This window comes from Oncorhynchus mykiss, chromosome 1 (genome assembly GCF_057628025.1).
Source record: "Oncorhynchus mykiss isolate SJ-2025 chromosome 1, ASM5762802v1, whole genome shotgun sequence".
NCBI lineage: Eukaryota > Metazoa > Chordata > Actinopteri > Salmoniformes > Salmonidae > Oncorhynchus > Oncorhynchus mykiss.
Window position 1 is genome coordinate 71631608 of NC_143022.1, and position 18269 is coordinate 71649876.

The 18269-nt window shown below is 42.6% G+C and overlaps 1 protein-coding gene across 2 annotated transcripts; it reads left to right on the plus strand.

The window, feature by feature from the left end:
• Positions 1–4658: 4658 nt before the first annotated feature.
• On the plus strand, positions 4659–14977 carry LOC118965305 (uncharacterized). Of its 2 annotated transcripts, XM_090238633.1 has the most exons (6): positions 4737–4826; positions 9650–9763; positions 11315–11593; positions 11726–11820; positions 12415–12622; positions 12713–14977. In XM_090238633.1, exons 3-6 carry the CDS (start codon positions 11316–11318, stop codon positions 12861–12863), a joined length of 732 nt encoding a protein of 243 aa, XP_090094759.1. In that variant the 5' UTR covers positions 4737–4826; positions 9650–9763; position 11315; the 3' UTR covers positions 12864–14977. The 2 variants fall into 2 exon arrangements, with proteins under 2 accessions (XP_036839561.2, XP_090094759.1); XM_036983666.2 differs by lacking the exon at positions 9650–9763 and having other exon boundaries at positions 4659–4826.
• The last annotated feature ends 3292 nt before the right edge of the window (positions 14978–18269 follow it).

Here is an 18269-nt window from a genome sequence, read left to right on the forward strand (position 1 = left end):
TACTGTAGTCTATAATATTCTACTGTATCTTAGTCTATGCCGCTCTGACATTGCTCATCCATATATTTATATATTCTTAATTCCATTCCTTACTTAGATTTGTGTGTATTGGGTATATGTTGTGAAATTGTTAGATATTACATGTTAGATATTGCTTCACTGTCAGTACTAGAAGCACAAGCATTTCACTACACCCGCAATAACATCTGCTAAACACATGTATGTGACCAATAAAACTGTATTTGATTTGACAGAGCCACCTAGCCCTCTTCCTGGAGATCTACCATCCTGTGGGTATTCAGTCCAAACCTAACCTAACATACCTGATTCAGCTAGTTGAGGGTCATGTTCCAGGCCCTGACCAAATTGCAGATCATGCATTGCATCAACCAATAGTTGCATAGTGTGTCATTTGCATGCCACATCATTGACTGCGCTGTCAGGCATTAGACTGCTATACTGCTATATCATATGAGTGGCATTCCTGCCTGACTACATTGCAGACGCCTGCCAGATTTCGCAAAACTTGGATAGGTGTTTAACATATCAGCTTACCACATCATATGATATAGCAATGTAATGCCCGAGAGCCAGTGACGTGGCGCACAACCATTGGTTGATGCAATGCAACGTCTTCAACATAATCAGGCAGGAACACCACCAATATGTGGTTAGCTGATATGTTCAACACTAGCCATGTGTGGCCATCCTTCCAAATCTTGTCTCATTGTGTCACGCCCTGACCTAAGATATCTCTGTTTTCTATATATTTTGGTTAGGTCAGGGTGTGACTAGGGTGGGTACTCTAATGTTGTATGTCTAGGGTTTTGTATGTCTAGGGTTGTTGTAGGTCTAGGGGTTTTTGTATTTCTATGTTGACCTGATATGCTTCCCAATCAGAGACAGCTGTTTATCGTTGTCTCTGATTGGGGATCATATTTAGGCAGCCCTGTTTCCCACTTTCTGGTGTGGGATCTTGTCTATTGGTAGTTGCCTGTCACTATTTTGTATAGCTTCACGTTTAGTTTTTTTGTTGGTTTATTCTGTGTTCATTCAGTTAATAAAAATAATGTACCCATACCACGCTGCGCCTTGGTCCGATCCTTATAATGAACAGAAGATCAGACCACAAAAAGACCAAGCAGCGTGGTCAGGAGGAATGGACCTGGGATGAGATTCTGGATGGAGCAGGACCCTGGACGCAGGCTGGGGAGTATCGCCGTCCTAAGGAAGAGATAGAGGCATCGAAAGCGGAACGGCGATATTACGAGGAGTTGTACCAACGAGAGGCAGCCCCCAAAAAGTTTTGGGGGGGGGCACACGGAGTGGTCGGCGGAGCCGGGGGCTGAACCAGAGCCAGTCAGGGAGTCAAGTGAGGAGCTCGACGCAAGATTCAGTGATGCGCACGGTGTCTCCAGTTCGCATTCATAGCCCGGTGCGCTCTATTCCAGCTCCCCGCATTGGCCGGGCTAGAATGGGCATCCAGCCAGGAAGGATGGTGCCGGTTCAGCGCTCCTGGTCTACAGTACACCTTCTTGGACAAGCATATCCTGTGCCGGTTCTGTGCACTGTGTCTCCGGTGCGTCTGCACAGTCCAGGGCGTTCTGTGTCATCGCCCCGCATTTGCAGGGCGAAAATAAACATCCAGCCAGGACGGGTTGTGCCAGCTCTACGCTCCAGACCTCCAGTGCACCTCCACAGTCCAGTACGTCCTGTGCCTCCTCCCCGCAATAGCCCTGAGGTGCGTGTCATCAGCCCGGTGCCACCTGTACCAGTCCCACGCATTAGACCTCCAGTGTGTCTCCACAGTCCAGTAAGTCCTGTGCCTTCTCCTCACACTCGCTCTGAGGTGCGAGTAATCAGCCCGTACCACCAGTGCCGGCACCACGCATCAGACCTCCAGTGCTCCTCCACAGTCCAGTACGTCCTGTGCCTCCTCCCCGCACTTGCCCTGAGGTGCGTGTCATCAGCTCGGTTCCACCTGTACCGGTCCCACGCATCAGATCTCCAGTGCGTCTCCACAGTCCAGTACGTCCTGTGCCTCTTCCCTGCAATCGTCCTGAGGTGTGTGTCATCAGTCCAGTGCCACCTGTACCGGTCCCACGCACCAGGCCTCCAGTGCTCCTCCCTTAGTCCAGTACGTCCTGTGCCTGCTCCCCGCACTCGCCCTGAGGTGCATGTCACCAGCCCGGTACCACCAGTGCCGGCACCACGCATCAGGCCTCCAGTCCGCCTCCTCAGTCCAGAGCTTCCGGCGACAGTTTTCTATATACTTTGGTTAGGTCATGGTGTGACTAGGGTGGGTACTCTAGTGTTGTATGTCTAGGGTTTTGTATGTCTACGGTTGTTGTAGGTCTAGGGGTTTTTGTATTTCTATGTTGGCCTGATATATTTCCCAATCAGAGACAGTTGTTTATCGTTGTCTCTGATTGGGGATCATATTTAGACAGCCCTGTTTCCCACTTTCTGGTGTGGGATCTTGTCTATGTGTAGTTGCCTGTCAGCACTATTTTGTATAGCTTCACGTTTCGTTATTTTGTTGGTTTATTCGGTGTTCATTCAGTTAATAAAAAGAATGTACGCATACCACGCTGCGCCTTGGTCCGATCCTTATAATGAACGTGACACATTGAATCGTGTTGGAAATCTGGAGAAATCCAGAATAGGATTCTGGGTTTGAATGGGAGTGTAGGTTTTTCTTCAAACCCTTATCTAGCACACCTAACTAACTGGTTGATCAGATGAATCACGTTAGCCTCCTGAGTGGTGCAGTGGTCTAAGGCACTGCATCGCAGTGCTAGCTGTGCCACTAGAGATTCTGGGTTTGAGTCCAGGCTCTGTCGCGGCCGACCAGGAGACCCATGGGGCGGTGCACAATTGGCCCAGCGCTGTCCGGGTTAGGGGAGAGTTTGGCTGGCAGGGATGACCTTGTCCCTTCCTGCACTAGTGACTCCTGTGGTGGGCAGGGCACAATGCACGCTGACACGGTGCCAGGTGTATGGAGTTTCCTCTGATGCATTGGTGGGCTGGCTTCCGGGTTAAGTGGGCCACGACCGGGAAACCCATGGAGCGGCACACAAGTTGTCCAGGTTAGGAGGGTTTGAGAGGATTTGGCCGGCAGGGATGTTCTTGCACCTTGCTTCCGGGTTAAGCGGGCATTGTGTCAAGAAGCAGTGCGGCTCGGCTGAGTATTTACGGGAGTTGCAGCGATGAGACAAGACTGTAACTACCAATTGGATACCACAAAATTGGGGAGAGAAACAGGGTACGCATTTTTTTAAATAAAGATGAATCATGTTAGTTACTACTGGCTTTGGAGTGGAAAAACCTACAGGATGGTAGCACTCCAGGAACAGAGGTGGTCAGCCCTCCAATAATGATTTGGGATTTGTAAAAATAAATAAAAGTAGAGGCCAATAAATAATCAAATAATCTGAACCAATTATGCCAATCGGTTATGTTAACTATCCAAACATTGTAAGAAACCCATAAATTAAGAAGCAAAAAAGTTCACCTGGAACTCAACCTAGCCATCAGCCAGCTGGGCCACGGGTTGCTGGAGGTCGCAGTCAAGCTAGCAAGCAGCCAGCTGGGCCAGGAGTTGCTGGAGCTCGTTCAGAGTTGACTTTTAAAACTATGTTTGAAATGTTTTTATTAATTACGGAGCTTTAAATGCAATGCTCACTTATTATTTATTAATGCACGTTACCATTTTGCTTCCTGTGGCGGGCACGAGAGGTCTGGTTGTCGCCCATGCTGTAAATGTGATCTCGTTATGTCATTGTCAATACAGTACATCAACACTGTTAGAATTGCGTAAATTCGAATCTGGTATCAGGATAAATATAACAATGAGTTACCGATTGTATACTATGTATTTTTTATTAGCTAAGTAATAAATGGCAAATGCAACTTTCGTATATACGGGCTCACTGTAATACCACGCAGGGCAGAACAGAGAACTGACAAGATGTATGTAAACAGTGTTCTTATACTGTGATAGACATTGTCCCAACCCGTCTGTTGGCCTATCACAGTAGAGGCTGGGCGTGGTTTAAACTTGCCCAGCCTATCGCAGGCGCTCAGGCGGGTCCCCGCCTCTTGGCGCTTCTTGGAGTCCTCCCTCCGTCGATGTATAGATAGATTCCTACTGTTCTGGTATCACCCCCTAGTTATAACAGTTGCTCAGTTCCTGCTATTGTGTGGTTCAGTATTTTTCCATCTCAGTTAAACCTCGTGATGACCACCCCTCCCTATCACAACTTTGTAAGATACAGCAAGTCACACCATGTGCTCAATATTGTTACATACAAACACAAGGACAAAGCATCTCCTGGGCTGTTATCTACAGTTTTGCAACATGCAGGTCACACCATGTTACTCAGTTCTTGTCACACACAAACAGGCAAGTAGCAAGCACTTGTTTAATCTCATAATGATGCTCCAGTGCACAAATGCAGACACCTTACACAACCAACATCAGATAATATTTAATCATATATATATGGTAAGGACTATAATGTAAAATACAGAATCCCACAACACCACGATATGAAACACTGATTTGAACCTTCTGACCAACTAGTGGAACAGGCGGCGCCCCACTGTCTGATTCATATCGTTTGATTTCTGATTATATCGACTGATTGCTGTTATGTACAGGGTGCACCATTCTACTCATGAGCACGAAAAAAAAACAAGCAGGCTATTTCCGGTTAGGCTACTGTTTCAAAGATAATGAAAGTGAAAGAGTATTGTCTAACATAGGCTAGATAGGTTAACCTACACGACATATTGTTTTGCAGTCCCTATACGTTTTCTTCAAGGTAAGACCCCCTAACATTTCTCCAATAGGCCAACATCTAATCCAATATAGCATAATACATTTCTCGGCAGTGTTGTAGTACTCCTTGAGTCCGGTCTCAAGGTGTCGGATTACATTTTTACTTGGCTTTAGTGAGGATTTGTAATTTCTACCAGAAACCAGCAGAGTAAAAAAGGCTATAGGCTATACTCCGTTCTTGAAACATTTAGGGATTATCCTCTATTGAGACATGGGATTCCAACTTTAGTCATAACATTATTGTCCTTTATTTTCATTGAAAAATATCCTTAAACTTTCTCCCAGTTTCATTGACTTGCTGGCAGGGAAGTGTGGGGGAAATTGTTGGAAAGTTGCATGCTCACTATTAGTAAAGGGGAGACAGGGAAATTGTAACAGTCTTTATATCTGTTGTAGACATGTTTGCGCAGTGGCGAACCTATTGTACCTAGGCCTTCAGTATGTGACAGGCTCGTGATGCTGAAAGGACAGCGACAGTGCACTCATTCATGGAGGAGAGTTTTGTGAAACACAAAGGGCCGGTAGTGGAAGCTATATGCCCTATGCCCACTTTTTTGTCAGTGGGCATTCCCTATACTCACTTCTTAATAATCCCTTCTGTTGTGTATCAAGTCCAGTGAAGGTATACGACATGTTAATTGTGTAGTACAACAGAGAAATCATGCACAAAGTACCCTACACAATTGCAAAGCATGTGAAATGTATTCACAATGCAAGCAGGATACAGCCTAGTTTCAGTGGAATATCATCTGCAGGCAGCAAGAGGGCGCAGCTCTCAACTGGTTGTTTTTTACCCCTATCCAACCTATCCAACCTATCCAACCAGGAAGTTTCAGATGAAACACCGTGCACCTGGCAACCTTGGTTAGTGCGCACTGCACCCGGCCTGTCACAGGAGTCGCTGGTGCGCAATGAGACAAGGATTTCCCTACCGGCCAAACCCTCCCTAACCCGGACAACGCTAGGCCAATTGTGCGTCGCCCCACGGACCTCCCGGTCGGTTATGACAGAGCCTGGGTGCAACCCAGAGTCTCTGGTGGCACAGCTGGCGCTGCAGTACAGCGCCCTTAACCACTGCGCCACTCGGGAGGCCCTATGATTTTGTTGTTATGGATGACTGATTGGGCTCATTGATTTGAGTTTTAAATAAATGCTGAGCTCATGGAATGGCATGCTTTGATCAATAATAAGTGATATCCGTATTGCCGTAGATATCACTGCTGTCATCCTTACCTCCAAGCGTTTATTCATGTTGGATAATCTTTGGATAACGACAGCAGTCACACGATTGGAAGCCATAGCTTGAAAGGTAGCCTACAAAAGCCTATTCCTGTTATTTTCCCACAATCCATCAAACACATTTGGTGTGTCATCATAGTGACAGTCATAGTGGTCAGATTCGCTCAGGTGGAACAAACTTAAACTTGTGCCTTTTTTCAATGCTGATGTGAATGTCATTGAGAAAACATAGAAGTGTCAAATATTTTTTTCGCTAACATCCTTTCTGAATTTAAAAGTTATCCACAAAGTAATCAAATTAAACTTTATTTGCCACAAGCGCCGAATACAACAGTGTAGATCTTACTGTGAAATGCTTACTTTTCAACATTATTTTGCTTCTTTTTCATGGTATCCAATTGGTAGTTACAGTCTTGTCCCATCGCTGCAACTCCCGTACAGACTCGGGAGAGGCAAAGGTCAAGAGCCATGCACCCCCTGAAACACAACTCAGCCAAGCCACACTGCAAGAACATCTTTGCTGGCCAAATCCCTCCCAAACCCTCCTAACCTGGACGACTTCTCCTAACCTGGACGAGTCTCGGCCGTCTGCGACAGAGCCAAGACTCGAACCAGGATCTCTAGTGGCATAGTTAGCACTGTGATGCAGTGCCTTAGACCACCGCACCACTCTGTAGGCCTGTGAAATGCTTACTTATAAGCCCTTAACCAACAGTGCAGTTCAAGAAAGAGTTAAGAAAATATTTACCAAATAAACAAAAGTAAAAAATTATAAAAAGTAACACAATAAAATAACAATAATGAGGCTTTATACAAGGGGTACCAGTACCGAGTCAATGTGTGGGGGTACAGGTTAGTCGAGGTAAATTGTACATTAGGTAGGGGTGAAGTGACTATGCATAGATAATAAACAGCGAGTAGCAGCAGTGTACAAAACAAATGGATGGGGGGTGTCTCCTTTGGGTTTTTCCTATTTTGTTGCATTGCAATCTTTAATTTAAATAGATTTATATTTGGATTTCATGTAATGGACAGACTCCAAATTGGTGAAGTGAAATTTAAAAAATTACTTTTTTCAAAAAAAGAAATAAACTGAAAGTGGTGCGTGCATATGTATTCACCCCCTTTGCTATGAAGCCCCTTAATCTGGCGCAAACAATTACCTTCAGAAGTCACATAATTAGTTAAATAAAGTCCACCTGTGTGCAATCTAAGTGTCACATGATCTGTACCTTCAGAAGTCACATAATTAGTTAAATAAAGTCCACCTGTGTGCAATCTAAGTGTCACATGATCTATCTGTCACATGATCTCAGTATACATACACCTGTTCTGAAAGGCCCCAGAGTCTGCAACACCACTAAGCAAGGGGCACCATGAAGACCAAGGAGCTCTCCAAACAGGTCAGGGACAAAGTTGTGGAGAAGTACAGATCAGGTTTGGATTATAAAACAATGTGAGAAACTTTGAACATCCCACTGAGCACCATTAAATCCATTATTAAAAAATTTAAAGAATATGGCACCACAACAAACCTGCCAAGAGAGTCCACCAAAACTCACGGACCAGGCAAGGAGGGCATTAATCAGAGATACAACAAAAAGACCAAAGATACCCCTGAAGGAGCTGCAAAGCTCCAAAGCAGAGATTGGAGTATCTGTCCATAGGACACTCCACAGAGCTGGGCTTTACGGGAAGAGTGGCCAGAAAAAAATCCATTGCTTTCAGAGAAAAATAAGAAAACACGTTTGGTGTTCGCCAAAGGGCATGTGGGAGACTCCCCAAACATATGGAAGAAGGTACTCTGGTTAGATGAGACAAAAATTTAGCTTTTTGGCCATCAAGGGAAACGCTATGTCTGGCGCAAACCCAACACCTTTCATCACCCCGAGAACACTACACCGACAGTGAAGCATGGTGGTGACAGCATCATGCTGTGGGGATGTCTTTCATCGGCAGGGACTGGGAAACTGGTCAGAATTGAAGGAATAATGGATGGCGCTAAATACAGGGAAATTCTATTGGGAAACCTGTTAGTCTTCCAGAGATTTGAGACTGGGACAGAGGTTCACCTTCCAGCAAGACAATGACCCTAATCATACTGCTAAAGCAACACTCGAGTGGTTTAAGGGGAAACATCTAAATGTCTTGGAAAGGCCTAGTCAAAGTCCAGACTTCAATCCAATTGAGAATCTGTGGTATGACTTAGAGATTGCTGTACACCAGCGGAACACCATCCAACTTGAAGGAGCTGGAGCAGTTTTGCCTTGAAGAATGGGCAAAAATCCCAGTGGCTAGATGTGCTAAGCTTATAGAGACATGCCCCAAGAGACTTGCAGCTGTTATTGCTGCAAAAGGTGCCCCCAGAAAGTATTGAATAGTGGGGGTTGAATAGTTATGTATGCTCATGTTTTCTGTTTTTTTGTCTTATTTCTTGTTTGTTTCAAAATAAAAATTATTTAACATCTCTAAAGTGGTTTTGGGCTTTCCTCTGACACCGCCTAGTATATACAGCGGGGCAAAAAAGTATTTAGTCAGCCACCAATTGTGCATGTTCTCCCACTTAAGCAGCTTGGTTTGAAGAAATCAACTGTGGGAGCAATTATTAGGAAATAGAAGAAATGGGGGGACCTAGTGAATAACCTGCAGAGAGCTGGGACCAAAGTAACAAAGCCTACCATCAGTAACACACTACGCCGCCAGGGACTCAAATCCTGCAGTGCCAGACGTGTCCTCCTGCTTAAGCCAGTACATGTCCAGGCCCGTATGAAGTTTGCTAGAGAGCATTTGGATGATCCAGAAGAAGATTGGGAGAATGTCATATGGTCAGATGAAACCAAAATAGAACTTCTTGGTAAAAACTCAACTTGTCGTGTTTGGAGGACAAAGAATGCTGAGTTGCATCCAAAGAACACCATACCTACTGTGAAACATGGGGGTGGAAACTGTTTTTCTGCAAAGGGACCAGGACGACTGATCCGTGTAAAGGAAAGAATGAATGGGGCCATGTATCGTGAGATTTTGAGTGAAAACCTCCTTCCATCAGCAAGGGCATTGAAGATGAAACGTGGCTGGGTCTTTCAGCATGACAATGATCCCAAACACACTGCCCAGGCAACGAAGGAGTGGCTTCGTAAGAAGCATTTCAAGGTCCTGGAGTGGCCTAGCCAGTCTCCAGATCTCAACCCCATAGAAAATCTTTGGAGGGAGTTGAATGTCCGTGTTGCCCAGCAACAGCCCCAAAACATCATTGCTCTAGAGGAGATCTGCATGGAGGAATGGGCCAAAATACCAGCAACAGTGTGTGAAAACCTTGTGAAGACTTACAGAAAATGTTTGACCTCTGTCATTGCCAACAAAGGGTATATAACAAAGTATTGAGATAAACTTTTGTTATTGACCAAATACTTATTTTCCACCATAATTTGCAAATAAATTCATAAAAAAATCCTACAATGTGATAGTTGAAGTGTACCTATGATGGAAATTACAGGCCTCTCTCATCTTTTTAAGTGGGAGAACTTGCACTATTGGTGGCTGACTAAATACTTTTTTGCCCCACTGTAGGTGCTGGATGGCAGGAAGCTTGGCCCCAGTGAAGTACTGGGCCTTCTGTAGCGGTCAGATGCCGAGCAGTTGCCATACCAGGTGGTGATGCAACCGGTCAGGATGCTCTCGATGGTGATGCTCTCATCTAGTTTTTCAAAAGTATCTGTAATCTGATTACAATATTTTTTTGCTGGTAATGTAACATATTACAGTTACCGTTTTTTTTCGAATAAATTATATCTAACGGATTAAATTGAATCCGTTACTCTCCAACCCTGCCTACTTGTACAAATGACCTCAACTAACCTGTTGAAAAAATAGAACCATTAGGCTAAGCGTTTCCCAATCAAAATGTACAACTATTATTTCCCATTGCAAAAAACCATTTCACATTTAGCACACAAAGTAACCGGTGATCTAAAGTTTAAATGCAACTTTGTTTCACACACAAGTTATTTTCGAAGAGATGGCTAACAACTGCGCGTGAGTTGTAATAAAAAATCAAATACAATCACATTTTATTTGTCATATGCTCCGAATGCAACAGTTCCACCTTACAGTAGAATGCTTACTTACAAGCCCTTAGCCAACAATGCTTTAAAAAAAGTTTAAAAGTGTTAAGTAAAAAATTGATAAGTAGAAAGTAAAAGTAACAAATAAATTCAACAGTAGCAGTAAAATAACAAGCAAAGCTATATACAGGGGGTACCGGTACAGAGACTGTGCGGGGGCACCGGTTAGTTGAGGTAATTGAGGTAATATGTACATGTAGGTAGAGTTAAAGTGACTATGCATAGATTATAAACAGAGAGAAGCAGCAGCGTAAAAAAGGGGTCTGATTAGCCCTTTGATTAGCTGTTCAGGAGTCTTATGGCTTGGGGGTAGAAGCTGTTAAGAAGCCTTTTGGACCTCGCCGGTAGCAGAGAGAACAGTCTATGATTTGGGTAGCTGTAGTCTTCGACAATTTGTAGGGCATTCCTCTGCCACCGCCTGATATAGAGGTCCTGGATGGCAGGAAGCTTGGCCCCAGTGATGTACTGGGCCATACGCACTACCCTATGTAGTGCCATGCGGTTGGAGGCCGAGCATTTGCCATACCAGGCAGTGATGCAACCAGTCAAGATGCTCTCGATGGTGCAGCTGTAGAACCTTTTAAGTATCTGAGGACCAATGCCAAATCTTTTCAGTCTCCTGAGGGGGAATAGGCTTTGTTGTGCCCTCTTCACGACTGTCTTGTCTTAGTGTGCTTGGACCATGATAGTTTGTTGATGATGTGGACACCAAGGAACTTGAGCCCTGGTGTTCCTTTTGTCCAGGTGAGAAAGGGCAGTGTGGTGTGCAATAGAGATTGCATCATCTGTGGATCTGTTTGGGCGGTATGCAAATTGGGTTTCTTGGATAATGGTGTTGTGAACCATGACCATCATTTCAAAACACTTCATGGCTACAGACGTGAGTGCTACAGGTCAGTAGTCATTTAGGCAGGTTACTTTAGGGCTCTTGGGCACAGGGACTATGGTGGTCTGCTTGAAACATGTTGGTATTGCAGACTCAGTCAGGGACAGATTCCAATCATATAGCAAATGTTGGTTTTAAGTTACATTTTTCAATTTAGTTTCTTCCCATTTCATTGACTAAACAGGAGATTCTAAAACAAACTCTCTCTCTCTCTCTCTCGTCCAGCATGGATAAATTGAGAAAGATAAGGATAGTTCTGACAGAAATATTGTCAGCGGACGCCAGTTACATCCTTCAGTATGTACACCAGGAGGACCTGGTGACTCCACGCGAATACAGGAACCTGCACAATGTCAGTAAATTACATCCAGAAGATTCCATCGTAGGTCTGCTGGATTCACTCCTAATGAAAGGAGGAGATGAGAAATGCACTAGATTCTTGACCCTGTTGCAGCAGCCAGCCATCAGATCAACCTACTACAAACTGGGAGAAATCAAACACATGTATTATGCACAATATTATGCACAAATTAAGCACATTTTTATATAATGTAGCCCTGTTTTTTGTATGTACGATGATTGGGATCTCCTAGTTAAAGCATAATAATGTTTGCTAATCTAATCTAATGACAACAGCGACATAGCTCCGGCACCCAGTAGCCCAGCACCCCCAGACGCTGTCCCAACCTCTGCCTCCTCCACAGTCCACACCCATCGCCCAACCACATCAGGTAGAACCATTTTAAAGCATACATTTCCATTATTTTAGCACAGATCGATTGAATCATGGTGTATGTATTCTATGAATGAATCCTATCTAATGATCTATATATTCACTCGTGTTCCTGGTCCAACCCCACCACCATTAGTGGAATTGTAGTTCAAATGACTGACACCAATATTCTGCGCTTGGAAGCCCCAAGATGGATACACACACCTCTAGCTTCTCATTTGAATTTGTAAAGGGTTACAGATCACCTCATTTCAGACAACCAAAACTATAAATATCACGTAATTGCATCAGATGCTTGATTAAGTTCTATTCAGTACCAGAACAAAGTTGCTTGTTAGTCGTCGTATCCCAGTCTGTCAACCTTTTATGTTATGGTCATCTGTCCACCAGAAGAGAATACACAACAAGTAAAGAATAGCCTAATGTAAACTAGAGGACTCAATGTCCCATTTAAAGTGAACCTAATATGCAGAAAAGCAACAAAAACTTTGAGGCAAAACCTGCAATTTAAAACTGCTATGAGTGGAATGGAGCTAAATCATAAACCAATATGGCATCTGGGAAAAATGACATGTGTTGTTGTTTTTATTAGGTTCAAAAATTCCAACTACTCCTGTGAAAAAGAATAACCGGAGAAGTACCACTGCGTGTGGAACCATCACAGACGTTTCTGAAGTGAAGATGGGGAAGGCGGGGGGGAAATACTACCAAGCTGTTCTAAACCAAGAGGATGGGCCCATGGTCATTCTCATTTTGGATCTAGAGAAACGAAATATCTTTCTAGGAGCAGAGAAGAGAAGGTAGGTCAAACAAAGTATGCTAAGCTTGATAAGATCTGGTTTATAGTGCAGGTGTAATATTGAGTATCTCTTTGTGCGTTTTTTTTCCAGGTCTTCTGTAAAGTTGAAGAGAATCTCATTCGAGAAACTTGGAATGAACAAGTACCAAGAGGGGATAAAGTTCACAAACAAATCCGAATTGACTTACACAAGAGCCAAAAACACTATAAAGATGGAACCCACTGCTGATGAAAAAGAATAAACACATTTTTTTTTTAACTAGAATGACATTTTAAGGGTGACCTACTGACCAGACCAGAGGCAATTCATTAACTACCTAGCCTACATTATGTAAATACAGTGCCTTCAGAAAGTATTCACATCGCTTAACTTTTTCCACATTTAGTTGTATTACAAGGTGGGATTAAAATTGATTTGTCATTTTTTGTCAGTGACCTACACACAATCCTCTGTAGTGTCAAAGTGGAAGAAAAATTCGAACTTTTGTAAAAAAAAAACATGAAAAATACAACATTAATATATCTTGATTGCATAAGTATTCAACCCCCTGAATCAATACATGTTAATAACTTCTGGCAACAATTACAGCTGTGAGTTTCTGGGTAAATCTCTTAAGAGCTTTGCACACCTGGATTATACAATATTTGCACGTTATTCTTATTTTAATTCTTTAAGCTCTGTCAAGTTGGTTGTTGATCGTTGCTAGACAGCCATTTTCATGTCTGCCATAGGTTTTAAGCCAATTTAAGTCAAAACTATAACTAGGCCACTCAGGAACATTCAAGGTCGTCTTGGTAAGCAACTAAAGTGTATATTTTGCATTGTGTTTTAGGTTAGTGTCCTGCTGAAAGGTGAATTTGTCTCTGAGTCTTATGGAAAGCAGATTGAACGAGCTTTTCCTCTAGGATTTTGCCTGTGCTTAGCTCTATTCCGTTTCTTTTTATCCAAAAAAAACCTCCTTAGTCCTTGCCTAATGACAAGCATACCCACAACATGATGCAGCCACCACCATGATTGAAAATATTAAGACTGGTACTCAATGATGTGCTGTGTTAGATTTGCTGTGAACATAACACTTTATATTTAGGACATAAAGTTAATTTATTTTCCACATTTTTTGCAGATTTACTTTAGTGCTTTATTGCAAACAGGATGCATGTTTTAGCTTGTACAAAATAAAATATTCTTTCTTCTTTTCACTCTGTCATTTAGGTTATTATTGTGGAGTAACTACAATGTTGTTGATCCATCCTCAGTTTTCGCCTATCACGGTCATTAAACTCTGTAACTGTTTCAAAGTCACCATTGGCCTCATGGTGAAATCCCTGAGTGGTTTCCTTCCTCTCCGGCAACTGAGTTAGGAAAGATGCCTGTATCTTTGTAGTGACTGGGTGTATTGATTCACTATCCAAACTGTAATGAATAACTTTACCATACTCAAAGGTATATTCAATATCTGTCTTTCACATTTTTACCAATCTACCAATAGGTGCCTTTCTTTGGAAAACCTCCAACTTATTATGTGACTTGTTTACTTCTGAACTTATTTAGGCTTGCCATAACAAATACTTATTGACTCAAGACATTTCAGCTTTTCCTTTTTTATTAATTTGCAAAAATGTTGAACATTTTGAGAGAAAAAAGTATTCCACTTTGACATTATGGGGTATTATGTGTCGACCAATGATACAACAATCAATTTTAAAGGCTCAATCGATAATCAATTTTAAAGGCTGTAGCACAACAAAATATAGAAAAAGTCAAGGGGTGTGAATACTTTTTGAAGGCACTGTATATATTTGTGTATTTCAAGTAGCCATTAGAGTTCCACACTTCCCTTAGGGCTTAGAACTCTACAATGATGATACCAATCACCATATCAAACCACTTGCCTAATAATGTGTAGCCCACTGCAGCTCAAAGAAAATTGAGTAGTTACAGGTCAACTGTGTATTAGCATATTGTTTGTGAAATAATTGTCACAACACAGAATAACTATTCCAACACAGTAGTAGCTTACTGTTTTTACAAAATCACTATTGGACTAGTGCTGAATGCTCATAGGCAGTTTTTGAAAATGTAATTTCTTCTCTTTACCACAAGATGGTACCACAAGATGGGTGTTGAAAGTTACATTTAATGGCTGAACCACTTCACCTGCTGTGGACACTGTTCAATATTTGTTTTACTGTAACACCAGTTGGTTCAGCATTCATCTAATTTACCATTCTGAGGTACTATGAGGAGTTCTAAGTCTCTCTTTTTGTTATGGATCCTTTTTTTTACGCATTGTATTTTCTCTACGTAATGCACATTTCTGTGAACAACAGACCATAAAGTAATATATCATCTAAAGAGCTTTGTGGAGTGCATTCTGTATAAAAATTCCTGATCTCCTGAGGTGCAGTATATACAAGCAAAATATATTAGGTTGTTGGTTATTATTGTAAATATTCCATAGTAAATGTTCATCATAGGCTATGTTCATGATACTATAACCTATTAGTAACTGAAGACATCTGAATGTAATTAATGTGTACTTTGCTTGGACAAGACATATGACCCCTTATCATAACACTATCCAAATGATAATATTGTGGTTGTGGCGATCCTGTTGCCTCGCAGGATGCTGTCATCGTTGGTTGACACAGTGAGCTCACTACTGACTTGTTTGTATTGTGTCGGGTTTTTTCTGGACAGGACAGAGCAGGGCCTAATTAGACTGGCCCAACAAGCACATCCTAGAGATGTCCCTTACTGGGACAGTGGTTAGGACATTTGTCATTGGTGCTGGTGGCCTGGTTTTGAGACCCACTAGCGCAGTCACCATACTACCACAGTCTGAGCAAAATATGTTAATTTAATTATTTGGCAACAGTTACAACACACCTATCAGATATAATTCAAATCAGTTTCTCATTGAAAGATGGGAATATGAAGGATTTTCCCCTGAGCACGAATTATGACCACATATCCAATACCTACTTAATTATTAGTCTATTGTCTTTTTTACTTATTTTCCACCATAATTTGCAAATAAATGAATTAAAAATCCTACAATGTGATTTTCTGGATTTTTTAATCTTATTTTGTCTGTCATAGTTGAAGTGTACCTATGATGAAAATTACAGGCCTCTCTCATCTTTTTAAGTGGGAGAACTTGCACAATTGGTGGCTGACTAAGTACTTTTTTGCCCCACTGTAAGTATGATTCCCAATCAGAGACAACGATAGACAGCTGTCCCGGATTGAGAACCATACCCGGCCAAAACATAGAAATAAAGAAACATAGAAAACAATACATAGAATGCCCACCCCACATCACACCCTGACCTAACCAAATAGAAATAAAACGTCTCTCTAAGGTCAAGGCGTGACAGTAAATAAGAATTTGTACCTTAAATTAAGGTTAAATAAATATTAAAAATAAGAACAATACAGCACACACACCATTTACAACAAATGTGTCATTGAGAAATTAATTTAAGTTAGATCAAATCAAATTTCATTTGTCACATACACGTGTTTAGCAGATGTTATTGCGTGTGTAGTGAAACACTTGTGTTTCTAGCTCCAACAGTGCAGTGTCTAACAAGTAATATCTAACAATACACACAATCTAAAGTAAAGGAATGGAATTAAAAATATCTGAATATTTGGATGAGCAATGTCAGAGCGGCATAGACTAAGATACAGTAGAATAGGATAGAATGTAAGATGGCGGCGGAGAAGATGGCAGATATTTTACGTGCACCCAGCCGATAGTTTGTTTGTTTGTTTGCGTTCTTTGTAACTTATTTTTTAAACTTATTTTGTACATAATGTTGCCGCTATCATCTCTTATGACCGAAAATAACTTCTAGATATCAGGACTGCGATTACCACGGACTAGCAGAATTTTCTTTTTCCTTTCACGACTCTGACGAGCCCGACACGAAGGATACGACGTTTCCTCGAGGACAGGCCCCGACCTCCGTGATTTGCGTGAAGAGTTCGGCGGAGAAAGAGGGGCTGAAGGTCGAGCTGCCTTCTGAGAATTCGTAGGCGATCAAATAAACCTCCACTTCCCTCCATTCTGCTAGCAAACGTGCAATCTTTGGACAATAAAATTGACGAGTTACGCAGAAGATTAAACTACCAACGGGAAATTAAAAACTGTTACATATTATGCTTCACGGAGTCGTGGCTGAACTACGACCACATCAACATACAGCTGGCTGGTTATACGATGTACCGCCAGGATAGAACAGCGGCGTCTGATAAGACAAGGGGCGACAGGTCTATGTATTTTTGTAAACAACAGCTGGTGCATGATATCTATGGAAGTCTCGAGCTATTGCTCGCCTGAGGTAGAGTATCTCATGATAAGCTGTAGACCACACTACCTATCGAGAGAGTTTTCATCTGTATTCTTTGTAGCTGTTACATACCCCCACAGTCAGAGGCTGGCACTAAGACAGCATTGAATGAGCTTTATTCCACCATAAGCAAACAAGAAAACGTTCACCCAGAGGCGGCACTCCTAGTAGCCGGGGACTTGAATATAGGGAAACTTAAATCCGTTTTACCAATGTTAAATGTGCAACCAGAGGAAAAATAACTCTGAACAACCTATACTCCACACAAAGAGATGCACACAAAGCTCTCCCTCGCCCTCCATTTGGCAAATCTGACCATAATTGTATCCTCCTGATTCCTGTTTACAAGCAAACATTAAAGCAGGAATCACCAGTGCCTAGATCAGTAAAAAAGTGGTCAGATGAGGCAGATGCTAAGCTACAGGACTATTTTGCTAGCACATACTGGAATATGTTCCGGGATTCCCCCAATGTCATTGAGGAGTTCACCAAATCAGTCATTGGCTTTATCAATAAGTGCATCGACGACGTCGTCTCCACAGTGACCGTACATACAAACCCCAACCAGAAGCCATGGATTACAGGCAGCATCTGGACTGAGCTAAAGGCTAGAGCTGCCGCTTTAAAGGAATGGGACTCTTAACACAGAAGCTTATAAGAAATCCCGCTATGCCCTCTGATGAACCATCAAACAGGCAAAGCGTCAACACAGGACTAAGATCGAATCGTACTACACCGGCTCTGATGCTCTTTGGATGTGGCTGGGCTTGCAAACCATTACAGACTACAAGGGGAAACACAGACAAGAGCTGCCCGGTGACACGAGCCTACCAGACGAGGTAAGCTACTTGTATGCTCGCTTTGAGGCAAATAACACTGAAACATGCATGAAAGCACCAGCTGTTCCGGAAGTCTGTGTGATCACGCTCTCCGCAGCCGATGTGAGTAGGAACTTTAAACAGGTCAACATTCACAAGGCTGCAGGGCCAGACAGATTACCAGGACGTGTACTGCGAGCATGCGCTGACCAACTGGCAAGTGTCTTCACTGACATTTTCAAACTGTCCCTGTCCGAGTCTGTAATACTACCATGTATTAAGCAGACCACCATAGTCCCTGTGCCCAAGAACACTAAGGTAACTTGCCTAAACGACTACCGACCCATAGCACTCCCGTCTGTAGCCATGAAGTGCTTTGAAAGGCTAGTCATGGCTCACATCAACACCATCATCCCAGAAATCCTAGACCCACTTCAATTTGCATACCGCCGCAACAGATCCACAGATGAC